Source organism: Ciconia boyciana, chromosome 10, assembly GCF_034638445.1.
Source record: "Ciconia boyciana chromosome 10, ASM3463844v1, whole genome shotgun sequence".
NCBI lineage: Eukaryota > Metazoa > Chordata > Aves > Ciconiiformes > Ciconiidae > Ciconia > Ciconia boyciana.
This window is the reverse complement of record NC_132943.1, coordinates 856100-867777: the sequence shown is the minus strand read 5'-3', so window position 1 is coordinate 867777 and position 11678 is coordinate 856100. Positions and strand designations below refer to the sequence as shown.

At 55.8% G+C, this 11678-nt stretch overlaps 1 protein-coding gene across 1 annotated transcript; it reads right to left on the bottom strand.

Annotated features, from left to right (window-relative positions):
* Positions 1–4881: 4881 nt before the first annotated feature.
* On the bottom strand, positions 4882–8489 carry ERMN (ermin). The gene is made up of 3 exons (XM_072875169.1): positions 8243–8489; positions 7831–7917; positions 4882–5330 (listed from the first exon to the last, which is right to left on the bottom strand). The coding sequence occupies exons 1-3, from the start codon at positions 8487–8489 to the stop codon at positions 4882–4884; spliced, it is 783 nt and encodes a 260-aa protein (XP_072731270.1).
* Positions 8490–11678: the final 3189 nt, after the last annotated feature.

Here is an 11678-nt window from a genome sequence, read left to right as displayed (position 1 = left end):
GGAGAGTGAGATGCGAGATATGTAACACCAGTGCATCCCAGGCAGGATTTCTTGCCCCGTTTCTGTTGGGAAGTTCCCGCTGCGGGAGGCTGCTCCCCCTACAGCTGCGGTGTCGCTGGGGGAAGGTAGCGCTTCCTCCTGCCCCGCTGCCCTGCCCGGGGCTCGGGGCTTCTCCCGCTCCAGCCGTTGGGCATAGCGGGGCTGAGCACCGCACTTGGTTCTCACACCGCTGTTGACCACAGCCGAGCTTCCTCCGTCCCGCGTTCACAAACTGCCTCGTACCTCTCCTTTGATTTTTCAGAAGGCCCTGGCATAACCTTACCTCTCACGTGGCGGATCAATGCTGACAGCGCCTGACAGGCTGAGTCTGCCAAAATATTGACTGGCCCGACAGATTTTCCCAGTTGGCTCCTATTCCAACTGTCTTCCCAATGTTCTCTCTCCTTTAGTGCAGCTAGCCTGCAGTCACTATCAGAAAAATGACACAGATGTTGTTTGTGCAGTCATCTTTTATCAGGAGCGTGAATTTCATCAAATTCTGTTTGCTGACATTCAATCACTTGTCACCGAGTAGGCACCAAATGGTCATATGTCACGGTCACATCCCATTGCCAGGCTTGTCACTTGCACTCTCATTCCCTATTTGTGTAAATGCTCACTTCCACGCTGGTATCTTTTGCTTTAAGACTGGAGCGTGCCTTCGGGGCTGCTGGCAGTGAGCTGTGGCCCTGCTGTTGCACAATATTGAGAAGCATTCAGATTGTACCAGTCAGCCCAGTCTGCCAGAAACAAGAGCACTTTTTCCGGCACGCTCGGCAGACGTGGCGATAGGCGTCTCGCTCCTCCCCGGCGAGCTGCCCGCTCCTTTTGCCATCTCCACTGATGGCACCTGGGCGTGCATCGCACCTCAGGCCCTAGGAGGTTTTGGGGCTTTGTGAGCGTTAAGGAAAGGGAGGACGGCACCAGGGGTGGGAAGGACCGCCGCTCCTGGGGCTGGGCTGGGGACGGGGTGTCCCCTGGGTGTCCTGGGCCGGGGACGGGAGCCACTGTCGTCCCCTGTGTCGGCAATGGGAAACAGGCGCAGCTTTTCCGAACGAGGACAAATGCCTCCTGCGCTGTGGCGGCGAGGGACGGGGCGCGTCGTGCTGCGCTTCGTCAGTAAGTACCCTGAATTGAAGTGGCCGTGGTTGGAGTCCCCATTTGGTTTGTTTAAAAGAAAAAAAGTTTTAAAAAAAGGGATAAATGATAATAGATGACGCTTCTTCCTCTGAGCCCTGTGTGTTAACTCTGTTTCTGACTGACTTGGACCCTTTCTAGGGCCTCTCCTGCCCAGGTTACTGCCAGGCTGAACCACAAAACATCACCCCGGGAAGAACCTTTAAACCACCAATTTCCCCTGATTTATGGCTGGGCTTTGGATTCTCATTTAGTGCGCTATTAGTGCAGGCAGTGGCGATAGCGGAGCTGGCTGCTGTGCCCCGCAGCTGCTGCAGATGTTGTGGCAACTGGCAAGTTTCCGCCAAAGTGGTTTAATTCACATTCAAGTTCAGCGTACAGCGCTGCTAGAAGCAGCTCCCAAAGGTGAGCCGGCACCATGCGGCACTGTCTGGAGAGGGCAGAAAGGCGTCACGACCCTCCAAAAGGCTCCACCTCTTACTTACCTGCCGTCAGCCCTCATCTGGCACCGTGGAAACGGAGAGAAATTATTTTCAGGCTGAGGCCGGGTCTGTAGTTACCACGTCCTAGAGCTGTGCATCCTAATCAGCATCCCCACCCACTTTTCTGCCTGAAAATGCCTCTGCTCCAAGGGGCAAATTTTCAGGTCTTTGGGTGTCCTTTCCGCTGTGCACCGAGCAGACAGCTCTCTGCCCGGCTCCTCCGCGTGTCCCGTCCGACCCACTGACCACGGTTTTGGCCAGATGCAGACCCTGCCCTGTCCTCCCGCCATGTCTGGCCGTGGCTCCGCAGCCCGGGCAGTGCCCGGAGCAGGCAGCGGTGCTGCCTGCCAGCTGCCTGCAGCTGCAGAGGACGGGCACGCCGTGGGAGAGCGCAAGTCTCGGCAAGACTCCACACTTAGCTGGAACCCAAGCCCACGGTCAGTACACCAAGCATCTCATCCCCGCACTTGCCCAAAGAGTCTGGAAACTGTATTTCAACTGTCACCTAGGATATAAGCCAAATGGTAAAAACTCTTACAGACAGACGTATGATAAAAGGAGGAAAAAAATCTGCCTTTTGCTACAGCGAGCACAGGGCCCGGCCAGCCCGTGCAGCCATGTGAGAGAGCAGGAGGGCGTCCGGCTGGCCAGCAAAAGGGTTGGTCCGCACGCCCGGGTGCTGAGGGCTCAGCCAGACGATTCCCAGAGGAGAGGGGAATCGTGACGGCGAACGGCCGGGACACGAAACGCTGCTGCCGCTCCTGCTACCGCTCTCCTCGTCCCGGGAGAGCACGGGGAAGTGTTTGAACTCTGGCTTTCCATCCCGTCGGGTGTCTGCGCTGTTCTGGACTTCCCCTCGCTCAGCCGCAGTGCTGCTCCCTCCACCCTCTTCAAGGACTGCCTGCGGCAGCAGCCCGTGCCTTTTGCCGTGGTGCGGATGGCTTTTCCTGGCGTCTCGCGCTGCTGAAAGCTGGCCGCGTCATCAGCACGAGCCGGGCGTTCGCTTCCCGCCTGTCCAGCCTCAGCGGCTTTTCCAGAGCCGGGCGTGAGCACCCGCATGTCCTGGTGGCCCCGGTGGGCAGATACTGCCTGTCAGCCCCGGCCTCACCGCAATGTAATGCCTTAAAAACTCCAGCTTCTCGGCAATGCGCAAAGTTGCGCACTTTAGCTCTGATTTTTATTTCGTTTTGGGTTTTTGTTGTTTTCTTCTCTATTGCATTTTTTAATTGCAGTAAGGCGAATTTGTTATTGGCGTTCTGAAGTGCAAATCGGGCTGGACGGCGTGGTGGGGAGGTGGTGGTCACCAGCCCCACCTCGGCGGGCGTGCAGGTACTTGAAGCTGAGGCTGGTCAGCTTGGAGCAGCGCTTTGCCACCCACAACCTCGGGAGGCCACTGGAAGCCCAGGCAATGGTCACATCTTTAAGAGAAATGGGCTGCGCTTATGGGAACCCCTGCGAGAGGAGCGATGGGGGGCAGCTGCCAGCGGGCAAACAAACCCGCAGTATAAATTCATACAAGCAAACCTCTGAACTTCCACAAACCAAAGAGCGAATAAACAAGCCTGAATAGCACAATGGGGGCTGTGTCTGGTTTGTACAATACAGAATTGCCATTTATTATTTTCACGTTGCCAATAAATAATTGCCTTTATGTAGAGCAAGAGAAGTCAAAATGATACTCGGTGCTGCTGGAGATGTCAAACTAATCCTTAAAAAGGCGCTTATGGCTGAAGGAGGCTGCTGCAGCTGAAGTCGGAGTCTAACTTCGTTCTTGCCTCCTCTCCCTTTGTCAGCTGCTCTCGGCTTTCCCAGATGCTTTCTGAGGTGACATTTGCAAAGCTTAGTCCCAACTCAAGACAAATCTGTCTGTAAAATAGTTTTAAAAAGACTGCATCAACAATACTGTAGTTACACAAAGGTTTTTAAACATGGAGAAAGGTTGTGTTCAGGTGACACAAAAACAAATTATGCATAAAACTTGTGTGGCTTTGACAAAAAAACCTTTAAAATTTTGCATCTAAACTTAGCGTGAAAATCGGGAAGATGTGAGAGAGCCTAAACTGGCGGCATTCGGAAAATACAGGCAGTGGCCGGTTTTGCCAGGTGAACAGCACGCACGCCGTGTGAGCCGCTGCCCTCCAGGCTGGCCCGGAGCCCGCTGTGCCGCGCTGGACGGCGCCAGGCACCGGCACCACCTCCCCCAAAGCCCCTCTGCCCCGGGCCGGGGGGGTCGGGCGCCGCAGCCGGCCAGCACCCATGGCGCTGCCTGCAGCCGCGTGGGACGGGTGCCCCTGGGCCGGGCGGGGGTCTCCAGCTGGGGCTGGGGGAGGGAAGGCGGCGGGGAAGAGGAGCTGCTTTGTTGCCGGCAGCGGTTTGGGCTGGCTGCACCCAGGGTTTTGGCTGGAAGGTAGCGCTGCGTGAGCCCGGCCGTACCCGCGGTGCCGGCTGCAGCAGGCAGGCGACATCGTGTCCAAAGGCGTCCACGCTGCCGCCTCTCGTGACGGGCGGGGGCCAGCGGATGGTACCAACCCTGTCTGGTGCTGACTACAGTCTGCGTCAGGAATCCAGCTACCCGGGGAGGTGTTAGGGATGGCAGCGGGGAACAGGGGCCTTGATGCCTTCCCATCTTTTTTGATTCCTGCACATCAGCATGCAAACACCCGCGAATGCAAATATCCCTCCATCCCACCAGCACAAGGTGGAAATGGAGGGTTGCTACCAGGAGGCGGCTGTCAGTGCACCGTGAGACGCCAGCACGGACGGACAGCAAAACAGAGCGCGCTGCGGTCGCAAACAGTCGTCTCTTTTATTATTCGCACTGCCCTGGCCAGCGTTACTGGAGCTGCTGCGCTGCCAACTCATTACCAGCACGGCTGACGGCATGGATCACGTGTGTGTCGGCAGCTAGAGAAGCCCCAGCCAGGTCAAGACATCCTATTGTTTGAATAGGGTTACAAAAGTTGGATAGAAAATAAGAGGATAAACTTTAAATCAAATGGTATTATATTTAGCAAACTGATTATTTATTTTCCTGCGCTATGGATGTCTCTGCCCTCTGTCAAAGCGAAGATGTTAAATTTTCACAGTGAATTATGAAATCAAATACAAAAAGGAAAAAAGCAGTGACCTCATGTTGTGTGAAGAGACATGTCTTGGGGGAAACAAAAAAGAAAAACAAAACCAGAGTGAACGCTCAGCTCGTTAAGCAATTCTCCACCTCAGTTTATAAGTGCATCATGGATTCAAATTCATCGATTCGCTGTTTGGTGTTTCCTTTTCTAATCCTCCGGTAGGAGATTGTGTTGTATCTGGAATAGCTGTGTCTGGAGATATCATTTTTTTTCCCCAGGCTGGGCTGCTCCCCCAGTTTCTCCACCTGGGAGTTGCAGCCGGGGCTAGTCGGGGGAGATGCCTCCTTGCCGCTGTCTTCCTGCTTTAGACGGGACGCCTCGCTGTTCTCCTTGATTTCGATCACCTGAACTTCATCCTCTTCAGTGTCCTCCTCCTCCTCCTCCTCCTCCTCCACCTCCTCCTCCTCCTCCTCCTCCTCGGCTGCATTCCCTCTCCCGTCGGCGCTGGCTGCGAGGGTCTCTGCCGCCTCCCCGCCGGGGCCGGCCGCCGTCCCGGGCTCTCGCTCCCCGCTGCCCACAGGCATCCCCTCGCTGCCCGGCCCTGCAGCAACACAGCGGGAGCGTGGGTGAGGACGGGCTCGGCACCGCCTTCGTGCCCCCTCGTACGTGCTCTTGATGCAGCATCGCTCTTGGTGACTTACCAGCTCCGGCCACCAAAGCACCCCCTCCAGAGACTGCCACCGCGCCAGGCTGAACCCCCTCACACGGATGCTTGCGTGTCCCTTAGAAAGGCTTCGTGCAGCCTCAGACTCGCTGCTCGAGGCCACCCGCCCTTGCATTTTTTAATGGCCGTAACTTTTGCACCACCTTTCCCACGGAGCCCTCCCCTTTGTAGCCTCCTTTAAAAGGAGAGGCGATGCGGATGCCGGTGGTCGAGCCTCGAGGAGGGAAGAGCAGCACAGCGTCCCCCTGCGCCCCCGGACCAGGGGCACGGCCTCCCTGCAGGCACCAGGTCTGCTCCTGCCCTCGGATCCCCGGCTGGCAAACACCCCCGGCGGGGCCCTGCCGCGGTGCCTTTCCGAGCGGCCTTCCCTGCTCTGGTCACCGCCACGGCTGGACTCCGGTAGCCAAACTCCCGTTCCGGAGCTGCTGCCCCCTCCCCGCGGGCAGACCCCCGCCAGACCGGAGGGTCCTGTCTGCCCGCGGCTTGGTGCTCGGTGCTGGCTCTGCCCGCCATGCGGGAAGGAAGGGGAAGGGGAAGGGGAAGGAAGGGAAGGGAAGGGGAAGGGAAGGGAAGGAAGGGAAGGGAAGGGAAGGGAAGGGAAGGGAAGGGAAGGGAAGGGAAGGGAAGGGAAGGGAAGGGAAGGGAAGGGAAGGGAAGGGAAGGGAAGGGAAGGGAAGGGGAAAGAAGAGGAGAGGGAGAGGGAGAGGGAGAGGGAGAGGGAGAGGGAGAGGGAGAGGAGAGGAGAGGAGAGGAGAGGAGAGGAGAGGAGAGGAGAGGAGAGGAGAGGAGAGGAGAGGAGAGGAGAGGAGAGGAGAGGGAGCAATTCCGCACACAGCGCCCGGCTTGTGCCGGCGACGCAGGGGGACCCCAGCACAGCCCTTCTGGGACGCGTCCCTCCTTCAGCGGTGGCCGACCAGACTGCGATGGCTATCTCCTGTTTGTCCTGTTTGGCACATCTCTGCCTTAAATGATGCTTCAGTGTCACAACAAATGGTCTGTTCAGCATTTTGCCTGTGGGGTCCTGAGTATTAATCAGACTAAATTGGGTAGGTACTAAAAAGCTGCCTGCAATTTAGAGATAAAGTGCTTGTGGCTGGGGGGGGAGTGCGGGGGGGCTGTGCAAGATCGTTTAATGGGGTTTATTGTGCACTCATAAAGCAACACAGCTGGAATATGGATGTCAGCTCCATCATGATTCACCTCCTCTCCTCAAAACCTTTGCAGCTGCTATGAAATATTGTTTTGCCCATGAGAAATGATCATATTTTTTCCTTTTCATAATCAAAGTAAAGTTTCTGTTCACAAGGCATGGCCCATACATCTTTTAGAACTCCATTCAACGATGCTGGCTTTGCCAGCACTGCGACAGCCACTCTGGGTTGTTAAGCTGCTCTTGTCTGAGGAGGGGTTTCATATTTATGTGGCAGTGGACACACAGAAAATGCCAGCTTGCTGCGGCCAGCTGGATGGGTAAATGGCAAGCGGGATCCAGCACGGCCAGGGAGCTGGGGCAGAGCCGCCAGCCCTGCGCCCCGACCACCGGCAGGGTCGGTGCGGCGATGTCGTGAGCAGCCCATGGCCCGGCCGTCCCTCGTCCCGCGGTTGCCAAAACCGACCAGCCGGGCAAGAGCCCGTGGGTGGGAAACATGGAAGGGCAGCAATGCCGAAAGCCCACCCACAGAGAGGCATAGCTTTCCTCCTTCAATAGTACTCAATAAAATACTCCTCCTTGTTGGAGGAGGGGCTGCATTTTGCATAGAATAATTAAATATGTTCAACTACGATTATATACATTCAATACATTTTAATTTGTTGCTGGGGACGGGCAGCGAGCACCCGTTGCACTGCAGGAGGCAGGTGCAAGGTCCAGCCTTGGCTCCTACTGATTTTTACCATTTTCACCTAGGAATGAGCAGGGAGACCCAGGAGCAGATGTTCAGGACAGCAGACAATTTTCTGCTAGATACTTGGGCGCTGGAGGGATTTAGACACTTGGTGAATCAGGCAGGAAAAGAGTTTGGGTTTTGAGGCCGCACATTTTTGACTGACAGCCTCCCGAGGTTATCCTCTGAGCTCCCCTGCATGGAGCAGAAGATAAAGCATCTCCCAGCCTCACAGGGCTGTTGGAGGTCTCCTGGTTGAAGACCCAGGGTGCTTCGATACCCATGGTAATGGAGATACGCGCAAACCTCAGGAAGGAGACACCAGCCGTGTTTTCTAAGGTGCGGCAACTCTACTGACGAGAAAAGAGTCACTGCTCTCCAGAATATAAGGGTCTGACCGAATTCAGAAAAAATAATAACCACCCCTATGTCATTGGAGGCTACTCAGTGCTATGCTTTGGGAAAACCTCATGTCACACAGCATTTTCCATTACCTCCCTCCGATTCCTGGCCGTCAGTCCCCATGTCCTGGATATCAGCTGATCCCTGCTGTAGCGTCCCATCGCTTTCCTCTCGCTTTTCTTTAGGAAATACAAAGCACAAGAAATGGACCGATGGAGCAGTTAGTGACTATAATTAGGTTTTAACGGTTGCAGATTGGCAGCAGATTTTCAGAGCAGATGAAAAAATTGCTCGTTTCTTTAGTCACATCCTTTTCATTGCATCCTGTGTAGCTGCTAGCTCAAATTTGTCCCCAAACTCTGAATTACTCTGAGTCATTGTTACAGCCACCGTAGGTTAGGAATTTTGACTAACACACATAGTACATCCCATTATTCCTAAGGCCATACATAAAATAGAGCTTTTCTTTCCAAACACTTAAAGAAAAGCAGCCTTGTACTTTACCTTCGCATTGCTTCTGTCCATCAAAATCCCCACGTCCTGTGTCGTCTGCCAATGAATTTCTGTTTTCCTCCTGATTCTCTTTTGCAGGTGGAGCATCAGGGCTCATTTCTGCATTCGTGTAAGGAACCGTCCCGACAGATTTTGCTATTTCATCGATGACACCAATGACCTGGAGTGGGCCCTTCTCTGGGGGTACGCTCCCGTTGCACTCGGGCATGCCGGATGCTGCTGGAAATTCTTCTGTCATGCTTAGGGCCGTGCCGTGCCGGCTGACCGGGGCTGTGCACCCCGCTCCTGCGCCCTGGGGTGAGGAGCGCTACACCTCACCCCTTTTCCCCCGGGATTTTGTTCCCCTGCTCAGATGGCCAACGCGCGTCTCCTCTCCTGCGGGTGCTGCAGCAGAGCGGGGTCCGCGGTCGCACCATCAGATGTGCCGAGGGCTTGCCAGCGGGCTCTGGCCACGGGGCGATCCAATCAGCACCTCGCTTGTTGCTGAGGCTTGTCCCGTTGCATAATTAAATGCACCATTTTAATTTACATAAACAAACAATCTGAAGCAAGGAAGCTTTTGTGCAGGCGTGGAGAGCGGGTCTTTCAGCATGTCAGCCCCACGGTAATAAACAGAGATTTTGTACTCTCGGCACAATGGCTCTTTGTGCCTCCGCCTGGTCACAGGGACTACGATTGTTCTGACCTCTAATCCCCGGAGGGTGACCACCTTCCACAGCGCTGCTGCCACCTAACCCGCTTAACATTCCCCATCGGGTTTGTGTGCCGATAAACCTCGCCGTGCCGCTGGCCGGACAATGAACGCATTTTGTACTTGTCAGGGAACAAACTGGCTGCTTGGAAGGGCACATGCCCCGCACACGGCGCAACGCCACGCTCCTCTGCCGCGTGGCCTTAGCCCGGCCACGCGTGCTTTACAGGCAGGGCCGCATCCTGCCGGGCGCCGAGCATCTGCAATTACCTGCTAAGTGAGACGCACCTCAAGGGCTCGGCCCTCAGGGACAGAACCAGAAGATGAAAAACAAAGCCGCAAGCCAAAGTGCCGTTTGGTGACGAGACGTGAACCGAGGCGGCAGGTCCCGAGGCCGAGCCAGCCGGGCAGCGGGGTGCTTGCTGCCTGCCGACAGCCTGGCGGGAGCCCCAGCGCCCGGGCAGGTCAGCGCGGCCGGGCCCCTTCCACAGCCCGGCACAGCCCCCGTCGCAGGAGCGGCTTCTGGCCACAGCAGCAGAAACTCTCTTTAAAAGGGCATAGAAGGGGCAAGGGATGAGGTTGGCGCTTACATCAGTAATTATCAGTCGGACCTAAAGCTACCGGGAGCCAGAGGGGAGCCTTTACAGAGGGAAGCAGGAGGGCTGCCTGAGCAGCGCCCGGGCATTTTCTGACCGTAGCTGAACTCGTCTCAGCCCTGGTGCCCAAGGCCAGGTTTACATAAGGGTGTAATCTCCTGCTGTGAATGACTTTTTGTGTTCGTACGATACGACATTTTTGACATCTTTGGGCTTTAGGATTTGGAAATCCTCTTGTCGGGTTCAGACCTTGATTAGAAATGGGCCCAAAGCCTTCCCACTGGTTTTGTTCATCTGTGAGTTTGCATCTTTAAATCAACAACTTTTCATCATTGTTATGGAAATGAGTTTGGTGTAATTGATTTACAAAATCAATCCTATGCTGGAAAAATTTGTCCAAGAAAAATGGATGATGAGGTTTGAAAGTGAGTTGACAACACGCAGCAGCAGGTGCCCTCAGGAGGAGAGGCTGGGCACCGGCACGGGCTGGTGGCAAGAGGCTGGGCACCGGCACGGGCCGGTGGCTGGCGAGGAGAAGGTTACTTTCCATTCTTATCAAGCTATTTCCATATCCCTGCGATAACCCAAAGGGGCCTGCAGGTGATTTCTCATTTGACAAGTCCTGTCCCCAGGGTTTGCCTCAGTGTGGAAACGCCACTGAAAAAGGTTTCACGGCCGGAACTTACCCAAGCATCCCTGCTGCACCGTCAGCTTGGGGCTGTGCCGTTAAGGTACCCGTGAGACCAATGAGCTGCGGGCGACACAGGCAGTGCCGACCCGGGGCGCATCAGCCGAGACGCAGCAGACGCCCACGCTGCCCATCCGCGCCGTCACACCTCGCTTTGGGCAGACCCACGCCCCTGGGCAGGGCAGCCGTGGGGATGTCCCCCACCAGCCCCGCACGGGCCAGTCTGGCTCATCGCTGGCCTGGCAGCGGGCGCGAGGGCGGAGCGGGGACGTGGCCATCGCGTGGGGCGAGGGGCCATGGCTGCCCCGTGACGGGCACCGCGCCCCGCTCGGCGCAGCCAGCACAAATCCTGCACCGGGGCTCGAGCGTGGGGCAAACTCACGGCCAGGCTTTAAATTTGAAATAAGCTGAAGCTGAAAACATGGCACCAGGCTTGGCAAGCGGGGATCCCGGCTGACCCAGGAGCCACATCAGCTCCCACAGGGACAGAGACAGGGACGGGGACAGGTCCTGCCCCATCTCCCCAGGAACCCGCCTGCCTGACTTCTTGATTGCAAAAAGTTATTTAAAAAATGTTAGATATTTCCTGGTGCCATCTATTGGTTACACAACCAATTCTCGACAATTCACATTTTCCCAAATGAGCGCCTCGTGATCGAAGCACGATTTGCATGAATCTATTATAAATCATTTTCCGTGTGACCTTTAACGCAGGAAGTTTCTGTTTGAGCTATCCTTTGCTAAAATTTCAGAAATAGCACCTGGGATTTCAGAGGCATTGAGGCACAACAGGGATTTGAAAGTCGGTGAAGTAAATCATTAGAGCCACAGCAATTCCAGTTCATTCCAGGAGCAGGAAGAGGCTGTCATGGCAGGGTGTTTCAGGGTGTTTCAGGGTGTTTGCAGAGCTCTGCGGGCTCCTCTGTCGTTCACTCTCTGCTCCCCAGTTTCCGGGAGCCGCTCGTGCATGCTCCTGGCTGCCCGGGGGGGCACATGCACCGCGCACGGTCACCGGAGCAGCTCTAGAGCAGGAGCCGCGTAACCCGGGGCCACCACGGGAGACGCAATGCCACCCGAAAGCCGGGCAGGATGACAGGCATGGTGGCACTGGAGACAGACATTCCCACCGCTGCGTGCAGCCAGGAGGGATTACATTCCACCTGAACACCCAGAGAAAAACTCCTGCGGATCATGTCAACAAACTGCAATCAAGCATTCCCATTTTGTCAGCAAGATCAATACCTTACGTTTATTAAAAAAACGTACCTTGGGATTCCTCTTCTATGGCAAATTTCAGAATTTTAACTTTTCACCCAGCGGAGGAATGAAAGGAAAGGCGGAACACGGGCGTTCCCCCTGGCAGAGCTGTGTCAGGCACCAGCCAGCCCTCGCACGTCCTCGGGACCAGGCTGCTGCTGCCGCCCCGATGCTCCCGCTGGCCACGCTTGGCTG